Genomic DNA, 21,462 nt, shown 5'->3' on the forward strand with positions numbered 1-21,462 from the left:
CACTCCATTGTTTTTGCCTGGAGAATCCCAGGGACTGGGGAGCCTGGTGGGCTGCCGTCTATGGGGTCACACTGAGTAGGACACGACTGAAGCGACTTAGCAGCAGAAAGAGAGCTCCTCCACCAACATCAGGACAACCTACAGCCATTTCATGGATGAATGTAATAAATCTTCCATGCGCTTCCAATTTCTGCTAACTACATGGGAATCTACTCGCTCCAGAATATATTTTCTTTAGGTTTCTTTGTGGTCTCAGTGCTTGAACACTTTTACAAAATGTGGTTTGGGCTCACCTGTTTTTTAACAGTGGATAAAGTGGGATGTTTGTGGATAGTGGTATGATGTAATTTTTAAAATTCTATCTACAACTATGGAGAACAGCATGGAAGTTCCTTCAGAAACTAGGATACAACTGCCATATGACACAGCAATTCTACTATGGGCATATTCCCTGAGAAAACCATAATTCAAAAAGACATATGTATCCCAAAGTTCATCAGCACACTAGTTGCAATAGCTGAGACATGGAAGCAACCTAGATGTCCAACTACAGATGAAATGGATAAAGAAGATGTGGTACATGTATACAATGGAATACTACTCAGCCATAAAAGAAATGAAACTGAGTCCATTGTAGTGAGGTAGATGAACCTAGAGTCTGTCATACAGAGTGACATGTCAGAAAAAGAAAACAAATATCATATATTAATGTATATATGTATATATGTGTATATATATATATATATATATATATATATATATATGGAATCTAGAAAAAGGTATTGATGAACCTATTTGTGGGGCAGGAATGGAGCACCTGATGTAGAGAATGGATTTGTGGACACAGTGAATGAAGGAGAGAGTGGGATGAAAGGAGAATGTACCACTGACATATACACACTATCATGTGTAAAATGGATACCTGGTGAGAACACAGGGAGCCCAGTCTGGTGCTCTTCGATGACCTAGATGGGTGGGATCAGGGGAGAGGAGGGAGGCTCAAGAGGAAGGTGATATATGTATAAATATGACTGATTCGTGTTGTATGGCAGATACCAACACAACATTGTGAATCAATTTTCTTCCAATTATAAGACAACATAAATATTAAAAACCAAAAAAATACCCATGTATATTGGTTGTAATTTCAGAGTGATGTGTATGGAACAATTTTATTCTTTGTAAAAGGTAAAAAAAAAAAAAAACTCCTTGCATTTGCTTTTGCCTGTCTGAATATAGAGAAGAGGATGAAAGAAATCCTAGGTGCAATACTCAATTAATCCAGCAAATGAGGTTGGAGAAAGGAGGGGAAGGATGATTTTCTTTATAATTCTATCGCTGGCTTGTCACAATGAGTGGATGTTGTTTTTGTAAAAATCCAATTGAGAAAAATAAATGGTTGATGAATGAGTAAAAAAAGGAGAAAAAAAGTGAAGGAAGCTACAACTCCAAGGCCTTGAGGGATAAAAAGGGAACAGTCGAGTATTTAGGGTAAAGAGACTTTTACTGATCACAATTGAATGTATATAAGATGACCACAAGATGGGAAATAGAGCAAGGATTTTAGAGCTCCACCCCAAACAAAGTATATAAATGTGAGTTTGGGGCAAAGATGATAGCTTCACAACCAGCACACAGACCCAATTGTATGGTGTGAAGAGAGACCATATGTGCAAATCATTTTCAGGAATAATGGGGGAAATAAACTGCCAGTTGGCTTTTCATATTGTCCCCTACTGAAGTCTGATCACTTTAGCATCTTCGTCCATGAGCAGTTAGGACCCAAGGCATAAAGGGCACCTTTGAATGAAAGTATTGGTTCATATCAGTAATTCTCAGCAGGACCATTGAGTGCTTTTAATAATCCTCATCCTCAGGGCACAACGAAGTCCAGTTAAATCAGAATCTCTGTTATTGAGACCCAATTGTCAGTATTTTTATGTTTCCTGGATGATTTTCATAAAAACCAGAACTGAGAAGAGGTTATATGTATCCTCCCACGTAAACTCCATATGCAGAATTGATAAATAGAAGCAATATGGAAAATATCAATGTGATGGTGAGGATGTAGAACAATGAGAACTCCTCTGTCCTTTCATGGAAGTGGAAGGGCTTAGTGGCTCAGTCGTGTCCAACTCTTTGAAACCCTTTAGACAGTAACCCACTGGGCTCCTCTGTCTATTGCTTTTGGGCTTTCTAGATGGTGCTAGCAGTAAAGAATTCATCTGCAAATATAGAAGACATAGAAGACACAGTTTTGATCCCTGGATTGGGAAAATTCCCTTGAGGAGGAAATGGCAACCCACTTTAGTATTCTTGCCTGGAAAACTCCACTGACAGAGGGGTCTGGCAGGCTACTAAGGCTACTATCCATGAGGTCACAAAAAGTCAGACACAACTGAACAACTGAGCACACACATGGAAAATATACAAGAACTATGGGAAAGATGTAAATTGTAAATATGTAAAAAAAAGTTATTCATCTTACCAGGATGCTTGGGCTGCTAATAATAAAATGAAGCATCACCACAGTAAAATAATATTCAATCCTGCATTTATTAAGCTATACAAAGGATCCCAGAATACTCTCACAGTCTCATTAAAGACATATCAAACTCAGCAACACTTAGGTGTTAAGCAAGGGGAAGTGTTGAAGGCCAGAAGAACTACAAAAGCGAGGTGATGAGAGAGGTAGAATTTGAGGTTCACATGCATAGTTTTGTTGCATTTTCTAAGCATTCTAATAAGCATTCTAAATGAATGACACAGGTACTGAGATTAGATTGTTTTGCTGAGTAACCTGAACACGGCCCTTTTGATGTCCCTATTCCTGAGACTGTAGATGAAGGGGTTCAGCATGGGGGTGACCACGGTGTACACCACTGAGGCCACTGCATCCTTCCTGGGAGATTGTGAGGTGGCTGAGCTGAGGTACACACCAAGGCCTGTTCCATAAAATAAGCAAACACCTGCCAGATGAGAGCCACAGGTGGAGAAGGCTTTATACCTCCCACCTAATGAGGGAACTCTCAGAATGGAGGAAAAAATTTTATAGTAAGAGAAAAAGATACCTGAGACAGGAAGAAATCCAAAGATGGTACCACCAAAATACATGACTATGTTACTGGTGAAAGTGTCAAAACAGGCAAGCTTGAGGAGTAGAGAAGGGTCACAGAAGAAATTAGAAATTTCCACATCCTTGAAGCAGGCGACTTGTGACACAATCCAACTGTGCACCTGGGACTCCAAAAGACTAACAAAAGAGGACACCAAAACTAAGGAGCAGCACAGGCGTGGGTTCATGATGACGGTGTAGTGCAGTGGCTGACAGATGGCCACAAACCTGTCATAGGCCATCACAAGCAGAAGCGTATCATCCAAACAACCAAAAAAGGTAAAAGTAGATATCTGTGTCAGGCAGCCCACATAGGAAATGCCTCTGCTGTGAGTTTGGATGTTCACAATCATATTGGGGACAGTGCTGGAGATGAAACCAATGTCCGCCAAGGACAGGTTGGAGAGGAAGAAGTACATGGGGGTGTGGAGGTGGGGGTCAGAGGTGACAGCCAGGATGATGAGCAGGTTCCCCAGCACAGTGACCAGGTACATGGACAGGAAGAGTCCAACGAGGAAAGGCTGCAGTTCTGGATCATCTGACAGGCCCAGAAGGAAGAATTCTGAGACTCTTGTTAGATTTCCAGCTCTGTGCTGCTTGGTCACCTTTGGAAGAATGAAAGAGGGTTTGAAAAATAGGAAATAACTAAATGGGCATTGAGCACTGTGTCCATATTTTGGATTCAAGCTTCATTTCTAAGACCATATACCCCAGTACGTTCAGCAATATTTCTCAGTGACAAATTCTGTTTAGAACTGCTTCCTTCTTGGTTCATGTGTTATTCACCTCTGTTGATACACCCATACTTTATAAAACTTCACTGAAAAGTGAAAGGGAGAGAGGACATTAGAGGTAATACCTCCAGGATCTCAGTAAAATGCAACCTTCTTTTTTACATATGTTAGTGTATATGTTTCCATGCTACTCTCTCCATTAGCCTGAATGAGACATTTTCTTCCTTCTTTAAGAAAAATTAAATTCTAATTTAAAGAAATAAAGCAATATATATACACATATATATACATATATATATATATCTTGTTTTATTCAAATATAATTCTAGATAATTCCTTCATTTAGAATATCTACAGATCTCTGTGAAACAGGACTATGTCATCTGGATTCTAAATTAAAGATGAATGTTCATAATCCAAACACATTTTATATGATATGCAGTGTTTTATCCTTCTTTATTTTTCTGTCTTCCTTCCTTCATGAAATAGGTGATTACTCAAATGTCAAGGTTTTCTTTTGAAGGCCATTTAGTATACTTGATATCTTTGATGGACTCTATAGTCCATGGAATTCTCCAGGCTAGAATACTGAAGTGAGTAGCCTTTCCCTACTCCAGGGGATCTTCCCAAACCAGGGATTGAACCCAGGTCTCCCACATTGCAGGAAGATTCTTTACCAGCTGAGCCACAAGGGAGGCCCCATTGATGGACTTCAAATTTCAGTTAATATGGTTTAATTAAGTGCACATAATCATAATACATTGGTGACTACAAGATGGTGTTAGTTTACAGGGGATTGTTAATGATTAAATGACAATGAAAGTTAAGAAAGCCTCTTGGAATCTTTTCTTTTATATGGGGTATTTGTTTCAATTCCGCCTCAGTAAAATGTCTGATGTGTGATACCACTTGCATTTTTGGACTCTATTCTGTACTGGTGGGATAATACTTTTTTCTTTTTTTGGTTTATTGAAGTTTGATTGACAAAATTGCATATATTTGGGTTATGCAATGAAGTGTTTTAAAAGATGTCCAAAATGATGATTTAGTATACATCAACATTGTGAACAAATACCACAATCAAGTTAATTAGCATGTCTGTCACCTCACAGAATTTCTATTCGTGTGTGTGTGTGTGTGTGTGTGTGTGTGTAGTAACAGTTAAGCAGATCTTTCTTAGCAGATTTCAAGAATATAATATATTATTATTAACTATAATCAACAGATTGTATTTAGATCCCTAGAATTTACTCATTTCATAACTGAAAGTTTCTCTACCACCAGTTCTCAGAACTACAGTTCTAATCCATGATCCTAAGATTTTTACTTTCTTAGCTTCCACACATAAATGAGATTATACGGTATCTGACTCTACATCTAGTATATGTTTTTTAATAAGAATATTATTTTCCAGGTCCATCCCTGTTGTCATAAATGGCAGGATTTCCTTGTTTTTATGGTTGAGTAACATCTAATTCTTTAAATACACACAGGATGCCTTCTTTCATTATTCATCTGTCAACAGACACATACCCATATTTTCACTATGTAAAATAATAATGCCATGACATGGGAATACAGATATCTCTTTAAGGTTCTGATTTCATTTCCTTGGCATCTACCCTGAAGTAGGGTTGTTGGATCCTAAGGTAGTTCTACTTCAATTTGTTGCAGTTTTTAATTTCTTAAGAAACCTTCATTCTGTTTTCTATTTTTTTAATATAATTTTTTTTATTTTCATTGGAGGCTAATTACTTTACAATATTGTATTGGTTTGTCAACATTAACATGAATCTGCCACGGTTGTACACGTGTTCCCCATCCTGAACCCCCCTCCCTCCTCCCTCCCCATACCATCCCTCTGAGTTATCTCAGTGCATCAGCCCCAAGCATCCTGTATCATGCATCAAACCTGGACTGGTGATTCCTTTCACATATGATATTATATATGTTTCAATGTCATTCTCCCAAATCATCCCAGCCTCGCCCTCTCCCACAGAGTCCAAAAGACTGTTCTATACACCTGTGTCTCTTTTGCTATCTTGCATACAGGGTTATCATTGCCATCTTTTTAAATTCCATATATATGCATTAGTATACTGTATTGGTGTTTTTCTTTCTGTCTTACTTCACTCCGTATGATAGGCTACAGTTTCATCCACCTCATTAGAACTGATTCAAGTGTATTCTTTTTAATGGCTGAGTAATACTCTATTGTGTATATGTACCACAGCTTTCTTATCCATTCATCTGCTGATGGACATCTAGGTTGCTTCCATGTCCTGGCTATTATAAACAGTGCTGTGATGAACATTGGGGTACACGAGTCTCTTTCAATTCTGGTTTCCTCGGTGTGTATGCCCAGAAGTGGGATTGCTGGGTCATAAGGCAGTTCTATTTCCAGTTTTTTAAAGAAATCTCCACACTGTTCTCCATAGTGACTGTACTAGTTTGCATTCCCACCAACAGTGTAAGAGGGTTCCCTTTTTTCCACATCCTCCCCAGCATTTATTGCTTGTAGACTTTTGGATCACAGCCATTCTGACTGGTGTGAGATGGTACCTCATTGTGGTTTTGCTTTGCATTTCTCTAATAATGAGTGAAGTTGAGCATCTTTTCATGTGTTTGCAAGCCATCTGTATGTCTTTTTTGGAGAAATGTCTGTTTAGTTCTTTGGCCCATTTTTTGATTGGGTCGTTTATTTTTCTGGAATTGAGCTGTAGGAGTTACTTGTATATTTTTGAGATTAGTTGTTTGTCAGTTGCTTCATTTGCTATTACTTTTTCCCATTCTGAAGGCTGTCTTTTCACCTTGCTTATAGTTTCCTTTGTTGTGCAGAAGCTTTCAAGTTTAATTAGGTCCCATTTGTTTATTTTTGCTTTTATTTCCAATATTCTGGGAGGTGGGTCATGGAGGATCCTGCTGTGATTTATGTCAGAGTGTTTTGCCTATGTTTTCCTCTAGGAGTTTTATAGTTTCTGGTCTTATGTTTAGATCTTTAATCCATTTTGAGTTTATTTTTGTGTATGGTGTTAGAAAGTGTTCTAGTTTCATTCTTTTACAAGTGGTTGACCAGTTTTCCCAGCAACACTTGTGAAAGAGACTTTTTTCTCCATTGTATATTCTTGCCTCCTTTGTCAAAGATAAGGTGTCCATAGGTGCATGGATTTATCTCTGGGCTTTCTATTTTGTTCCATTGATCTATATTTCTGTCTTTGTGCCAGTACCATACTGTCTTGATGACTGTGGCTTTGTAGTAGAGCCTGAAGTCAGGCAGGTTGATTCCTCCAGTTCCATTCTTCTTTCTCAAGATTGCTTTGGCTATTCGAGGTTTTTCATATTTCCATACAAATTGTGAAATTATTTGTTCTAGCTCTGTGAAAAATACCATTGGTAGGGATTGCATTGGATCTATAGATTGCTTTGGGTAGTATACTCATTTTCACTATATCAATTCTTCCGATCCATGAACACAGTATATTTCTCCATCTCTAAGTGTCCTCTTTGATTTCTTTCACCAGTGTTTTATAGTTTTCTATATATAGGTCTTTAGTTTCTTTAGGTAGATATATTCCTAAGTATTTTATTCTTTTTGTTGAAATGGTGAATGGGATTGTTTCCTTAATTTCTCTCTATATTTTCTCATTATTAGTGTATAGGAATGCAAGGGATTTCTGTGTAATAGCTGTACAAATATTCATTCCCACCAACCAAGTACAAGTGTTCCCTTCAACTCCACATCCTACCCAATATTTGTTGTCTTTTTGTATATAATGGCCATCCTAACAGATGTGAGGTGATATTTGATTTCCATTTGGTCTTGTATGTCCTAATGTTACCTGATGTTGAGTACCTTTTACCCAGTGGTCTTGTTCTCCTGATCATAAATTCTCCTGTTTACTGTTGAGGAGGTTAATGCTAGGGAAGGTCCCACTCCCAGGTCAGGACCCAGCCTTCTTATGTCAAGGTAACAAATTTTCCTGCCAATCATTCCTGATAGAGGGGTTGTAATTCTTCTAATTCTGCTTTTTATAGGCAATTCAAGTTCTTTATTTTGGCTTTCAAACTATGACTTAATTGTGAAAAAAAGATTAAAACAGAATAATGCAAACACATCTGGGCAGTCTCCTTATCTATGAAATTATGATAGTAATTAAACCTACAGAATAGGACTATTACAAGATAGTTTTTTAAACATCATTAATATTGCTTAAACAAGTGGTTTTCAGTTCCAGTTGATCTATTATTTACATGTGCTTACTTTAAAAATACTCACTTACCCCAGCCTCAGCCTCAAATCAATTTCGGGATCTCTACATGTGAGTTTCTTGGTCTCCTTTCTTTGAAGCTGGGCTTGATAAACACTGCTTTAGAATACAGTCTAACACTTAGAAAAAGCTCAATGACCATCATCTATTTATATAATCATGAATTCACACTATTTTTAAAACAGAAACTTTTTCTAATATTTGCTTCAGATTTCATATTCATACAGATTTGAAACATTAACAATAAAATTTAACTTCTCTTGGTGTCTCAGCTCTAATCCATTTCTCTGCATACACCTCCCTAATAGCAACCAGTGTCATGTCTTGGGTGCACACTTTGTTTCTATGAAAAATGGAAGGGTTTAAACAAAATTTACTGGATTTATTTTATTCTTTTTTTTTTCTTGCCCTTGTCCTTAATCTTTTTTTTTAATTTTATTTTATTTTTAAACTTTACATAATTGTATTAGTTTTGCCAAATATCAAAATGGATTTATTTTATTCTTGTTGCTGCCTCTGTGTCAACAAGATAGAGTCTCTGGAGAATCAGAAATTAATGAGTCTCAGTCATTTCTCTTCATCTATGAAGAATGTACTTATGTAAACAAAAATAAAATGTCCTGTCAGGGATCAGGGCATCAGATCAACAGATATTTAAATTTGGTAACATGAAAATTAGCATAGTCATTATTAGTAAAAATAAAAAATCAAAAACGTATCTTGCCCTTCTCGTATGCCCATCATACAATTATTACACAAAGCACTATTATTATTTTAGTCCAACTTCAGTGGATTTCTGTCTGTGAACCATCAGCTCAGTTGACATGGCTAAATCTCAGATTCTAAAAAATTTCCCATAACACACTGAGAATGAGTGCAGCATAGAAAATTCAAAATTAAGTTTTTCTTCTCTGAGTCCCATACCCTAAACTTCACTCTTTTCAAACTTCCTGAAAGTGTTTGGCAGAAGTACATGAGATTTAACAACACATACATCTGGAATACATTATTTTGAACTGTTTTCATTTTTCTGAGTAGGAACAGACCACAAGGCTCTGATTCTGTGTTGCCTTTCATGATTGAGGAAACTGATTTTAAGTACATAGGAGAAAGTGGAGAGGTGAATGGAAACCCAGGAACAGAATCAACAGAGATCTATGCTGAAGTGCTGTGCTGTGCTCAGTCACTCAGTCATGTCTGCCTCTTTGCAACCCCATACACTGTAGCCCACCAGGCTCCTCTGTCATGTGGATTCCCCAGGCAAGAATATTGGAGTGGATTACCATGCCTTCTTCCAGGGGATCTTCCCTGCCCAGGGATCAAACCCAGGTCTCCCTCACTGCAGGGTTATTCCTTACTGTCTGAGCCACCAGGGAAGCCCACTCTGAAGTATCAGGTGCCAAATAATTCTATGACTTTTGTCTGTGATTTCAGACATCCTTCCTACAGTTGATGCAGTAAGTGCTACCTAGTAACCTCCAATGTGTCCTCCAGAAAACTCCAAAGGGAAGGGCACAGTGAGCAGGGAGTTTCTGCCCAGACTCACAAGGAAGTGACTGACTGACTGGGTGGCAAGAGGAAGACTGCTAGAATGACTGGCTTCAACTTGGCTTTAACACTTTGTAACTCATTACCTGATACATATGACATAAAATGTTGTGCTTCTTTTCTCTTATTAATAATAATGTAGGCAGTTATAATTTTGTGCATGCCTGTGTGCTAAGTCACTTCAGTTGAATCTGACTCTTTGTGACTCCATGGATTGTAGACGGCCAGGATCCTCTGTCCATGGAATTCTCCAGGCTAAAATACTGGAGTGGGTTGCCATGACCTCCTTCAAGGGATCTTTCCTACCCAGTGATCGAACCCAAGTCTCTCATGTCTCCTGCATTAGCAGGCAGGTTCTTTACCTTTAGCACCACCTGGGAAGACCATAATTTGGTGCAGATGCAATAAAAAATGAAACATAAAACATATACCTCAGAGCCTGACACTTATGAAGTCTTAAGTAACAGTACCTGATATTATGGTTAATGTCATCCTCCTCACCATCTTCATCAGCACTTGCAGAATTATCTGATGTGCTCATGGGGAAGTTTGAAAGTGAAAGTGATGTGGCTTGGTTGTGTCCAACTCTTTGCAACCCCATGGACTGTAGCCTACCAAGCTTCTCTGTCCATGGGATTTTCAGACAAGAGTCCTGGATTGCCATTTCCTTCTCCAGGGGATCTTCCTGACCCAGTGATCAAACCTAGGTTTCCTACATTGCAGGCAGACGCTTTAACCTCTGAGCTACCAGGGGAGGGAAGTGGGAAATTTTTCAGAGATCTGTTCACTGCTCTGGTGGGAAGCATACCAGGCAGAGCCACACCAGTGCTGGTGAAAGCAGAACTCTGAATCAGAGTTCTCACACACCAGAACGTAAGTGTCATAGGGCTCTAATCTGAAATTTGTATACTGGTGCCCTCCCATCTGTCTATCCCAATTGTCACGTTTGCCATGTTGTGCATAAAATCATGCTCCCCAAACTCCTTTCATTCACCAATCACTGTCTCCCTCAGGACTTACTGGCCTGGGCTGCATCTCTGCTGGAACATGACCAAAGAGCACAGACTCACTGCCCTCCTCCTGCCTGGTGTGTAATGAAGTCTCAGGGTCACTCCAGAGGACGGACAGGAAGACAGACTCAGGCTGGACCTTCTAATGAAGGTTCCTACAAAAGATGGAGAAGTAGGTATGGATGGACCACAATATTAGAACTAGCAACATAACGAGCTAGAGACACTGACCAATTATTAAAAAAGGTATGACATTAGGGCTCAATGCTCAAAGCTCATCATTAGCCAGTTGCTCCATGTTGTCCCACTCTCTGGAGACTTGTTAATACTAACAAAACAGGAAAAGGAGAAAAGTGAATGTCCTGGGAAGGGTCCGGGTCTTTCTTCATCTCAGGAGGAAATTCCATGTACTCTTGCTTCTTACTTCCAACTTGCAGGATCTTAACATAACCTCAGACATTTTTTTCTCAATTTTGTCCATTCAATGTGTGGTTTTGATGTGTTGAAGTCCATTTTATAAATTATGAAGTCTATGTAGCAAGAGGTCTAGCCAATGATGTGATGCACTTTCCATTTTCAGAGTTAATAACTGTCTGTAAAGATAACATGCTTTCATCTCTTTACTTTAGTTCACAGTTGATGGGAGGAAACATACAATGGAGTGAAAACCAAGAGGTGGGATAAGTGAGACCATCTCAGATCCTGCCCACCATACAGGCCTCATCCTCTATAGGAACTTTGTGCGCCAAACCCTTCCAAGATTAAGTCTTGCCCATCTGCTTTTCAGTATATTCCTAGATTCACTGCACCAACATGATCTCAACAAAATTTCCCTGGAAACAAACTAGAAATGGGTAGACCTTCCTCTCCCCTGGGTACTTCTACAACTTCAGGTCATGCAGTCTCAAGTAGACCCCTGGTTTCTGATACACTAGGAGAGCCCCTGCATCAATGTCTGGACAACCTGCAGCTGTTCCATGAACAGATGTAACAAATTTCCACATGCTGTGTTTCACATGTTTCTGATTTCTGGTAATTCAAATGGAATCCACTCAAACCTGGATGTTTTCTCTTGGTTTCTTTGTGGTCTCAGCTCTCGAGGACTTTAATAAAATATGGATTTGGCTTACCTGTTTTTGCTATTGGATAAAGTGGGAGGTATGTGGAGAGTGTTGGGATGTAACCTTCTCAATCCTGTCCATGCAATCTTCCTGACAGAGAGTGCTCTCCTGAGGAATGCAGAGGTTGGTTTGTCCTTAAATGACATGAAGAAATTTTAACTTAAACCATATCATATTGGATATGAAGGAAAGAATGTTATGCAACCGTGTATAAAAAACTGACAGGATATTTTTAAGGGAAATCTCATAGCAGATATGCACAGGTGGATATGAGAGGAAGTCACTGGGTGTTGTAGCATTTAAATATTTAGTTCGTGGCAAAAACGTATCACTAAACTGAAATGCTTTCATACTGAGATCTAGGAATAAGATTCTAGAACAAAGACGAATTTACAAGGAAACCAAGGCAGTTATGTTTGTACCATAAAATGTGACATATGTCATGTTCTTTTCCCAGTTCTCAATGCCTCCAATCATTATGACCAAATAGCAACTCAGTAGATTTGATCAGGGGCTTCCCAGGTGGTGGTGTTGGTTTTCAGTCGCCCAGTCGTGTTCAACTCTTTGCAACCCCGTGGACTGCAGCACACCAGGCTTCCTGTGCTTCACCATCTCCCGGAGCTTGCACGAACTCATGTCCATTAAGTTGGTGATGCCATCCAACCATCTCATCCTCTGTCATCCCCTTCTGCTGCCTTCAATCTTTCCCAGCATCAATGTACTTTCTAATGAGTGAGCTCTTAACATCAGGTGGCCAAAGTATTGATGCTTCTGCTCCAGCGTTAGTCTTTCCAATGAATATTCAGTGCTGATTTCCTTTAAGATTGACTTATTTGATCTCCTTGCTGTCCAAGGGACTCTCAAGAGTCTTCTCCAACACCACAGTTTGAAAGCATCAATTTTTCAGTGTTCAGCCTTCTTTACAGTCCAACTCTCACATCCATGTATGACTACTGGAAAAACCATAGCTTTGACTATGTGGACGTTTGTTGGCAAAGTGATGTCTCTGCTTTTCAATATGCTATCTCAGTTTGTCATAGCTTTCCTTCCAAGAAACAAGCATCTTTTAATCTCATGACTGCAGTCACTGTAGGGAGTGATTTTAGAGACAAAAGAAAATCTGTCACTGTTTCCCTTATTTCCCCATTTATTTGCCATGAAGTGATAGGACCAGATACCATGATCTTAGTTTTTTTCATTTTTTTGTTTTAAGCCAGCTTTTTCACTTTCCTCTTCTTTCAGCTTCATCAAGAGGTTCTTTGCTTTCTGCATTTAGGGTGGTGTCAGGTTGCTGTCATATCTGAGGTTGCTGATATTTCTGCAGGCAATCTTCTTTCCAGCTTGTGAGTCAACCAATCCATCAGGCATTTTGCATGATGTTCACAGTGCATATAAGTTAAATAAGCAGGGTGACAATATACAACCTTGATATACTCCTTTCCCAATTTTGAAACAGTCCACTGTTCCAGGTCCAGTTCTAACTATTGATCCCTTTCCTTCATTCAGGTTTCCCAAGAGATGGGTCAGGTGGTCTGGCATTCCCCTCACTGTAAGAATTTTTAACAGTTTGTTGTGATCCACTGAGTCAAAGACTTTAGTGTAGTCAATGAAGAAGAAGTAGATAGTTTTCTGGAATTCCTTTGCTTTTTCTATAATCCAATGGGTACTGACTACTTGATCTCTGATTCCTCTGCCTTTTGTAAACCCAGCTTGTCCATCTGGAAGTTCTTGGTTCATGTACTGTTGAAGCCTAGCTTGAAGGATTTTGAGCATTACCTTACTAGCATGTGAAATGAGCACAATTGTGCAGTAGTTTGAACATCCTTTGGCATTTCCCTTCTTTGCAATTGGAATGAACACTGACATTTTCCAGTCCTGTGGCCATTGCTGAGTTTTCCAAATTTGTTGGCACATTGAGTGTAGCATTTTAATAGGGTCATCTTTTAGGATTTGAAATAGCTCAGCTGGAATTCCATCAGTTCCACTAACTTTGTTAGTCATAATTCTTCCTCAGGCACACGTGACTTCACACTCCAGAATGTCTGGATCTAGGTGAGTGAGCACACCATCGTGGTTATCCATGTTATTAAGAGCTTTTTTATACAATTCTTCTATGTATTCTTGCCCCCTCTTCTTAATCTCTTCTGTTTCTGTTAGGTCATTACGGTAAGTGAAATAAGTCAGACAGTGAAAGACATGGAATATAGGATTTCTCTTCTCTGTGGAATGTAATATATTAAACTCATACAAGCAGAATGTATTTTCTGACATATTACCAATTGTGAACATTGCAGAAAATCATTCCATGAACATTGTAGAACACCTAGGATTATTATTCAAGTGTATACTTTCTCTTATAATATTTATGGATTTAAAGTGCCCTGTATTCATTTGCTATGAGAATTTAACATGATCTAATAAGAAACAAAGTGATAGAAGTTTAACAGAACATAAACAGAAAACTAAACCACAGAACCACACACACACAAAGTAGCATTACTTTGGCTTCTTTCAAGATTCTTTGACTGTCACTTAGATTAGCTTAAATGGATATGCAGATATAGTATTTTAGTGATTTTAGTAACTTTTTGGAGGTGATATCTCTTTCCCTAAACTAGTAAGAATTTATCTTTTTTCCAATATATTCTTTCTTTTAATGTAGAATATCATGTATGAAACGAGTTGCCAGTCCAGGTTCAATGCACGATACTGGATGCTTGGGGCTAGTGCACTGGGACGACCCAGAGGGCAGGTATGGGAGGAGGGTTCAGGATGGGGAACACATGTATACCTGTGGCGGATTCATTTTGATATTTGGCAAAACTAGTACAATTTGTAACGTTTAAAAATAAAATTTTAAAAATAAATAAATAAATAAACAAAACAAACAAAGTCTCTCCTCAGTAGAGTTGGTTGGTGATTTTGTTAAGAGGTAAAATGGAAAGTAACTAAAGTAGATCTGCACAGCTTTCAGTCAGCCAAGATTACTACCACAAAAACAATAAGTGACATCTCAATTTGTGATGGATACTTATTTTGCAGAATGCAATAGGAGCCCAAGATGTAAAGATTCTGAGAGAGGCATGGTAATCAACTGGGAAAGGAGGACATCAAGGCTGTATATTGTCACCCTGCTTATTTAACTTATATGCAGAATACTTTATGCAAAATGCCAGGCTGGATGAAGCACAAGCTGGAATCAAGATTGCCAGGAGAAATATCAATAAGCTCAGATATGCAGATGACACCACCCTTATGGCAGAAAGTGAAGAGGAACTAAAGAGCCTCTTGATGAAAGTGAAAGTGGAGAGTGAAAAAGTTAGCTTAAAGCTCAACATTCAGAAAACGAAGATCATGGCATCTGGTCTCATCACTTCATGGTAAATAGATGGAGAAACAATGGAAACAGTGACAAACTTTATTTTCCTGGGCTCCAAAATCACTGCAGATGGTGACTGAAGTCATGAAATTAAAAGACACTTGTTCCTTGGAAGAAAAGCTGTGACAAACCTAGACAGTATATTAAAAAGCAGAGACATTACTTTGCCAACAAAGGTCCATATAGTCAAAGTTATGCTTTTTCCAATAGTCATGTACAGATGTGAGAGTTGAACCATAAAGAAAGCTGAGCACTAAAGAATTGATGCTTTCGAATTATGGTGTTGTAGATGACTCTTGAGAGTCCTTTGGAATGCAAGGAGATCAAACCAGTCCATCCCAAAGGAAATCAGTCCTGAATATTCATTGGAAGGACTGATGCTGAAGCTGAAGCTCCAATACTTTGGCCACCTGATGCGAAGAACTGACTCATTGGAAAAGATCCTGAGGCTTGGAAAGACTGAAGACAGGAGGAATGGGGAGGACAGAGAATGAGATGGTTGGATGGCATCACCAACTCGATGGACATGAGTTTGAACAAGCTCTGGGAGTTGGTGATGGACAGGGAGGCCCAGCATGCTGCAGTCCATGGGGTTACAAAGAGTCAGACTGAACTGAACTGACTTGTCTTGAAGAACTCAATAGGAGACCTAAGGTGTAATTATTGAGACAGAGAACAGGAAGGCATGGCAATCAAGTGAAGTCCTAACCAGGCTGTTTCTACTAAAAGGAAAAGTCCTCCCTTGAAAGAAGATAAACTTACTATGAAGACTTGGGTGACTCAATGTACCTCAGGCATCACTGGAGTCACACAGCAATTGGAATATGATACCACCTATTCTCCAGCTGCGTACCCAAAGCTAAGACATACCCTTGACTTCCACCTGTCTTTCCTGGGCAAATTTTGCATCTTCCAATCACAGGTACATAAGAGCAAATCTATAGTATCAGTCAAGAGTCAGTCAAGTAAAGAAAAACCAATTAGTGTTTTTTCAAAAACTTTTTTATTGGAGTAGAGTTGATTTACAATGTTGTGTTACTTTCAGGTGTACACTACAGTGAATTTGTTATACATATATCCATTCTTTTTCCGAATGTTTTCTATATAGTTCATTACACTGTATTGAGTAGAGTTCCTTCCTTTTGCTATACAGTAGGTTCTTTGGAGAAGGAAATAGCAACCCACTCCAGTATTCTTGCCTGGAGAATCCCAAGGACAGAGGAGCCTAGTGGACTGCCGTCTATGGTGTCACACAGTTGGACACGACTGAAGCGACTTAGCAGCAGCAGGTTCTTAACATCTATCTATTTGGATATAGTTGTGTTTATATGTCCAGTACTCTTGCCTGGAGAATCCCATGGATGGAGGAGCCTGGTGGGCTACAGTCCACGGGGTCACACAGAGTCGGACACGGCTGAGCGACTTCATCACTTTCATATGTCAGTTCCAGCCTTCCAATTTATCCCTTACTGCCCCTTACTCAGCACAAATTTGTTTTCTACATCTGTAACACTATTTCTGTTTTGTAGATAATCCATCCCACTCCAGTACTCTTGCCTGGAAAATCCCATGGATGGAGGAGCCCAGTAGGCTGCAGTCCATGGGGTCGCTCAGAGTCGGACAGGACTGAGCGGCTTCACTTTCACTTTTCACCTTCATGAATTGGAGAAGGAAATGGCAACCCACTCCAGTATTCTTGCCTGGAGAATCCCAGGGACAGGGGAGCCTGGTGGGCTGCCATCTATGAGGTCGCACAGAGTCGGACACAACTGAAGAGACTTAGCAACAGCATATATCCTACATATAAGTGATATCATATGATATTTATTTTTCTCTGACATACCTCATGCAGTATGACAATCTCTAGGTCCATTCAGGTGGCTGCAAATGGCATTATTTCATTATTTTTTTGGCTGAGTGGCAGTCATCCAGGAATAATTCATTTAATCATTTTAGTGAAAAGTTTTAACACAGAGAGTTGGTTAAATAGTTATTGAATGGCTGAAAGATAAAAAAAAGAAAGAAAGAAAGAAAATGAAGTAACATAGCCATCATAAGTGAAGGAAGAAGCTACTCCACCAAGGGCTTGAGGGGTTTAAAGGGATCACCTGAGCATTTAGGGCAAAGAGATATTTACAGATTATGTTGAAAGTACGTAAGATCAACACAAGATGCAATATAGAGGAGTGATTCTGAGCATCCCACCCCAGAGCAAAGTCCATGCATATGGTGTAGAATAATCCATGTGAAGATTATTGGAAATAATGGGGTAAATGCATTGCTTGTTACTACAGCAGAGTCTTCATAACTTCCACCCTTTGACCTCTGATCTCTTCTGGATCTTTAGCATTTGTCCATGAGCAGTTATGACCCAAAGTATAAAGGTCACTTTTAAAGGAAAATTCTGACTTACATCAGTAGTTCTCAATCTTGGCCACACACTAGAACCACCTGAGTGCTTTGAAAAATACTCATATTTAGGCCACAACCAAGTACAGGTAGAGTGTCTGGTGGTGAAAAACAAGGTCAGTATTTTTAATCTTCCCAGATATTTTCAATAAAAGCCTAGGTTGAGAAGCCGTGACATGCCTCCTCACCCATAACTGCATGTGCGAATTTAAAACATAGATACAGAATTTACTATGGAAATGATGTAACAGCTGTGCAAAACTCATAAATTTTCAGTATATTGAAAGGGAAGTACTCATTCTTCAAGGATGTTTGTGCCACCAAAGATAAATCATAGAATCTCCATAGATATAAAGAAATTCAGGTAAGAAGTGATTATGACACACAAAGGATCCTCGATCTCCCACTGTCATGTTAAACCAGAAACAGAAACAATATTCAGGTGGAAAGCAAAGAAAAATATGAAGGTCATAAGAGTTGCAAAACTGATGACATAATAAAAGTAGAATTTTAAATCTCCAGGTTTTTTTTTTTTTTTACATTTTCTAGCCTACACTCAAATGGATGGCCAGGTCCTAAGCTGAGATTGTTCTGCTGAGGAACCTCCACATGGCCTTTTTGATGTCTTTGTTTCTCAGACTATAGATGAAGGGGTTTAGCATGGGGGTGACCACAGTGTAAACCACTGAGGCTGCTACATCCTTCCTTGGAGAAAGGGAGATGGCTGAGCTGAGATATACCCCCAGGGCTGTTCCATAAAACAAGCATACCACTACCAGGTGAGAGCCACAGGTGGAAAAGGCTTTATACATCCCACTTGATGAGGGGACTCTCAGAATGGAGACAAGAATTTTATAGTAAGTGAAAAAGATTCCTGAGGTAGGGAGAAAACCAGAGATGGCAACGATAATATAGCTGACTATATTATTCATGAAAGTATCAGAACAGCCAAGGTTGAGCAGCTGAGAAGGGTCACAGAAGAAACTAGAAATTTCTATATCCTTGAAGCAGGTAAGTTGTAACACAATCACATTATGCATCTGGGAATCCAAAAGGCTAACAAAAAAAGACACCAAAATGAAGATGCAACAGGTGCGTGGGTTCATGATGATTGTATAATGCAGTGGGTGACAGATGGCCACAAACCTGTCATAAGCCATCACAGACAGAAGCATACTATCCATACACCCAAAAAGGATAAAAATAGACATCTGTGTCAGGCAGCCCCCATAGGAGATGACTCTGCTGTGAGTTTGGATGTCCACAATCATCTTGGGAACAGTGGTAGAGATGAAACTGATGTCAGCCAAAGACAGGTTGGAGAGGAAGAAGTACATGGGGGTGTGGAGGTGGAGGTCAGAGGTGACAGCTAATATGATGAGCAGGTTCCCCAGCACGGTGACCAGGTACATGGACAGAAACAGGACACAGAGCAAAGGCTGCAGTTCTGCATCATCTGAGAGGCCCAGGAGGAAGAATTCTGAGACACTTGTTAGATTTCCATTTCTATGTAGCTTGGACACCTCTGGAAAAAGAAAAGAGGTCTGGAAACAAAGGACATAAGTAAATGGGCATTGAGCGCTGTGCCCATACTTTGGATTCAAACAATTCATTTTAAGATTATACATCCCAGTATCTTCAGCAATATTTCTCAGTGTGACAAATTCTACCTGCTTAGAAATGTTTTCTCCTTAGTTTCTATGTTATTCATCTCTGCCTATACACCCTTACTTTATAAAACTTCATGGAAAAATGAAAGGGAACAAGAATATTAGAGTTAAAGCATCCATGGTCTCAGTTAAATATAGCCAACTTCTTTAGATATAATGTAGAAGGAGAAATTCTCTTCCCCTCTAATAAAATATAAAATTTGATCTAAAGAAATTAAGACATGCATATTTATACAAATCTTAATTCAGTCAAAAACAATTCTAGATATTTTCCTCATTTTCAATATTGACAAATCTATGAAATGCAGAACTAGGTCCTCCTGATTCTTAATTAAAAATGAATGTTAAAATGAGAACACATTTTATATGATATTCAGAGTTTTATCATTCTTTGTTTTCTACCTTCCCTTCTTCATGAAATAAGTCATTACTCAAACATCAGAGGGGTCTTTTAAAGCTTTTAGTATATTCTTCATATCTTTGACTTTAGTGGAATTCAAATTTTGATCAGTATGGCTTAATTAAATGCAGGATCATGATGCATTGATGACTACAAAGGTGGTATTACTGTACAGAACAATGTTAATGATTAAATGGTAATAAAATTTAAGAAACTCTCTTGAAATTTTGATTCATGATGATGTATGGCAAAAACCATCCCAACATTGTAATCATGCTCCAATTAAAATAAATTATTTTTTTAACAGACATAATATTCTCCAGATCATTCCATGTTGTCACAAATGGCAGGATTTCCTTGTTTTTATGGCTGAGTAATATCCCATTATTTATATAAACACACAACATTTTTTACCTATTCAACAGTCAATAAACACATTTTCACTATTTAAAATAAATGACGAAGACAAGGGAATGTAAATATCTATTAGAAGTTCTGATTTGAGTTCTTGGGCACCTAACCTGAAGTGGGTTGCTAGATCCTATGGTAGTTCTATTTCAATTAGATGCAGCTTTTAATTTTTTTAAGGAACCTCCATTCTGTTTTCTGTAATGGCTGTATCATTATTCATTCCCACTAACCAAGTACAAGTGTTCCCATAACAGTGAGCAGGGATCTAGGAGTCTCTGCCGGGACTGACAGGGAAGTTAGTGACATGATGGTTTGGGGTGGCAGAGGCATTGCCCACATACCTAGCATCTGGAATCAGTCTGTCCAAAATGACTGACTTCAAACATGATTTTATCATTCTTTAATTCATGATCTGGTTGCTGTTGTTTAGTCCCTAAGTTGTGTCTGACTCTTTGTGACACCAAGGACTGTAGCCCGCCAGGCTCCTCTGTCCATGGGATTTCCCAGGCACGAACACTGGGGTGGGTTGCCATTTCCTTCTGCAGGGGATCTTTATGACCCAGGGATCAAACTTAAGTCTCCTGTATTGGCAGGCAGATCCTTCACCACTTGAGCCACCAGGGAAGCCCCAAGAACTGGCACATGTTATATAAAATGTTTCACTTCTTTCCTCTTATTAAAATAATAGTAATGTTATGTACATATCATTGGGGAGAAATTATGCGCATATAATCAAGAAGGAAATACAAAATGTATACGTCAGAGCCCGACACTTAGGCCTTCAATACCAGGACAGGATGGTATGGCTCATGTCATCCTCATCATGCTTGTCCTCATCCTCATCACTGATCCCATGATGAACTGAAGAGGTAGAGGGGAGGGGGACAGAGGATAAGATGGTTGGATGGCATCATCGACTCAATGGACATGAGTTTGAGCAAACTCCAGGAGATGGTGAAGGACAGGGAAGCCTGGTGCTGCAGTCCATGGGGTTGGAAAGAGTCAGACATGACTGAGTGACTGAACCACAACTGAACAAGGGGAAAGTTTACAGAGGTGCACTTGCTTCTCTATTGGGAGGGATGCCAGCCAGAGCCAGTGAGGGTGAAAGCAGAACTCTGAACGAAAGTTCTCACAGCTCAACCAAAACAAAGAATGTGAACTTCAAAGCACTCTATTCCAAACCCATGTGGATTGCTCCCAACACCTCTTCACCATTCCTGTCTCCCTAGCACTTACTAGGTTGGCTGTATCTCTGCTGGAGCATGACCAAGGACCACAGACTCACTGCCTCTCTCCTGCCTGGTGTGTGATGAAGTCTCAGGGTCCCTCCTCAGGATGGGCAGGAAAACAGACTCAGCCTGGACATTCTGATGTAGGTTCCTACAAAGGATGGA

The 21,462-nt window shown here is 39.3% G+C and overlaps 2 protein-coding genes across 2 annotated transcripts; both read right to left on the minus strand.

Annotated features, from left to right (window-relative positions):
• Nucleotides 1-2,778: 2,778 nt before the first annotated feature.
• LOC102288193 (olfactory receptor 7E178) lies at nucleotides 2,779-3,788 on the minus strand. Its single transcript, XM_014478617.2, is given in 2 exon segments — nucleotides 2,779-3,701; nucleotides 3,704-3,788. Coding segments are annotated over 2 exon segments (1,008 nt in total).
• Nucleotides 3,789-18,129: 14,341 nt separating this feature from the next.
• Nucleotides 18,130-19,175, minus strand: LOC106700892 (olfactory receptor 7E178-like). The gene is given in 2 exon segments (XM_014478611.2): nucleotides 18,130-19,088; nucleotides 19,091-19,175. Coding segments are annotated over 2 exon segments (1,044 nt in total).
• Between the last annotated feature and the right edge of the window lie 2,287 nt (nucleotides 19,176-21,462).

This window comes from Bos mutus, chromosome 7 (assembly GCF_027580195.1).
Source record: "Bos mutus isolate GX-2022 chromosome 7, NWIPB_WYAK_1.1, whole genome shotgun sequence".
In the NCBI taxonomy this organism is placed as follows: Eukaryota; Metazoa; Chordata; class Mammalia; order Artiodactyla; family Bovidae; genus Bos; species Bos mutus.